Source organism: Malurus melanocephalus, unplaced genomic scaffold (genome assembly GCF_030028575.1).
Source record: "Malurus melanocephalus ecotype Western Australia unplaced genomic scaffold, MMel_1.1 scaffold_2478, whole genome shotgun sequence".
NCBI classification, from domain to species: domain Eukaryota; kingdom Metazoa; phylum Chordata; class Aves; order Passeriformes; family Maluridae; genus Malurus; species Malurus melanocephalus.
In genome coordinates, this window is record NW_026625710.1 from 9,330 (window position 1) to 10,464 (window position 1,135).

The 1,135-nt window shown below is 62.3% G+C and overlaps 1 protein-coding gene across 1 annotated transcript in view; it reads right to left on the reverse strand.

The window, feature by feature from the left end:
• Window positions 1-1,113, reverse strand: part of LOC130587803 (protein FAM171A2-like) — a gene marked incomplete at its 5' end in the record, with an annotated part of 6,323 nt that extends 5,210 nt beyond the window's left edge. The window contains 2 exons of the mRNA XM_057388772.1: window positions 135-190; window positions 854-1,113. Of these exons, the coding sequence (XP_057244755.1) occupies window positions 135-190; window positions 854-1,113 (316 nt within the window). The remainder of the gene's footprint in view (window positions 1-134; window positions 191-853) is intronic.
• Window positions 1,114-1,135: the final 22 nt, after the last annotated feature.

Below are 1,135 nucleotides of genomic sequence, written 5' to 3' on the forward strand. Positions count from 1 at the left end.
GCTGAGCCCATCCCAGCCCCCTACACGATGGGATGGGATGGGATGGGATGGGATGGGATGGGATGGGATGGGATGGCATTGGGGGACTTGGGGGCCACCAGGACGTGGTTGTCCCCTCCCAAATGTTCCCAGACCCCTCCCAAACACCCCCCCGTAAGGGACCTCTACACCAAAACCTCTTAGGGGTCCCCTGTAAGGAAGGGACTGAGGTCCCAGGAAGGGACCGGGGACCCTGACCAGGACTCAGAGCCCCCTAGTAAGGAATGCAGGACTCTCAGTCAGACTCAGAACCCTCAGGAAGGGATTGGGGACCCCTCGCTAGAGCTCAAAGCCCCTCAGGAAGGTATTGGGACCCCCCACCAGGGCCCAGAGGCCCTCAGGAAGGGACTGGGGATCCCATTCAGACTCAGAATACCCCAGTAAGGAATTTAGCATCCCCCAGTCAGAGTCAGAACGTGTCAGGAAGGGATTGGGAATCCCCTATCAAAGTTCAAAGCCCCCAGTCAGACTCAGAGCTGGGGACCCCAGTCAGACTCAGAACCCTCAGGATGGGATTGGGGACTCCAGTCAGACCCAGAACCCTCAGGATGGGATTGGGGACTCCAGTCAGACCCAGAACCCTCAGGATGGGATTGGGGACTCCAGTCAGACTCAGAACCCTCAGGATGGGACTGGGGACTCCAGTCAGACTCAGAACCCTCAGGATGGGATTGGGGACTCCAGTCAGACTCAGAGCCCTCAGGATGGGATTGGGGACTCCAGTCAGACTCAGAGCCCTCAGGATGGGATTGGGGACTCCAGTCAGACTCAGAGCCCCCCAGTATGGGATTGGAACGCCCCAGGAGGGGGTCACAGTGACTCACGCGGCAGTTTGGTGACACGCCAGGGGACAGAGGCAGTGACGTATCCGCGGCGAGCGGCGGTGACGAGCAGCCAGGAGCCCAGGCGGTAGGGCACGGGCAGCACCCCGGTGCCCGAGGCGTCAGTGGTCCCTGCTGCCAGCGCGCTGCGGGCACCGAACACGTCCAGGGCCACCTGGGCCAGCGGGGCCAGCGTGCCGCTCTCAAACACCTGCACCCGCAGCAGCACCTCTGCAGGGACACGGGGGACAGGGTGTGGGTATGGGGGGACAGGG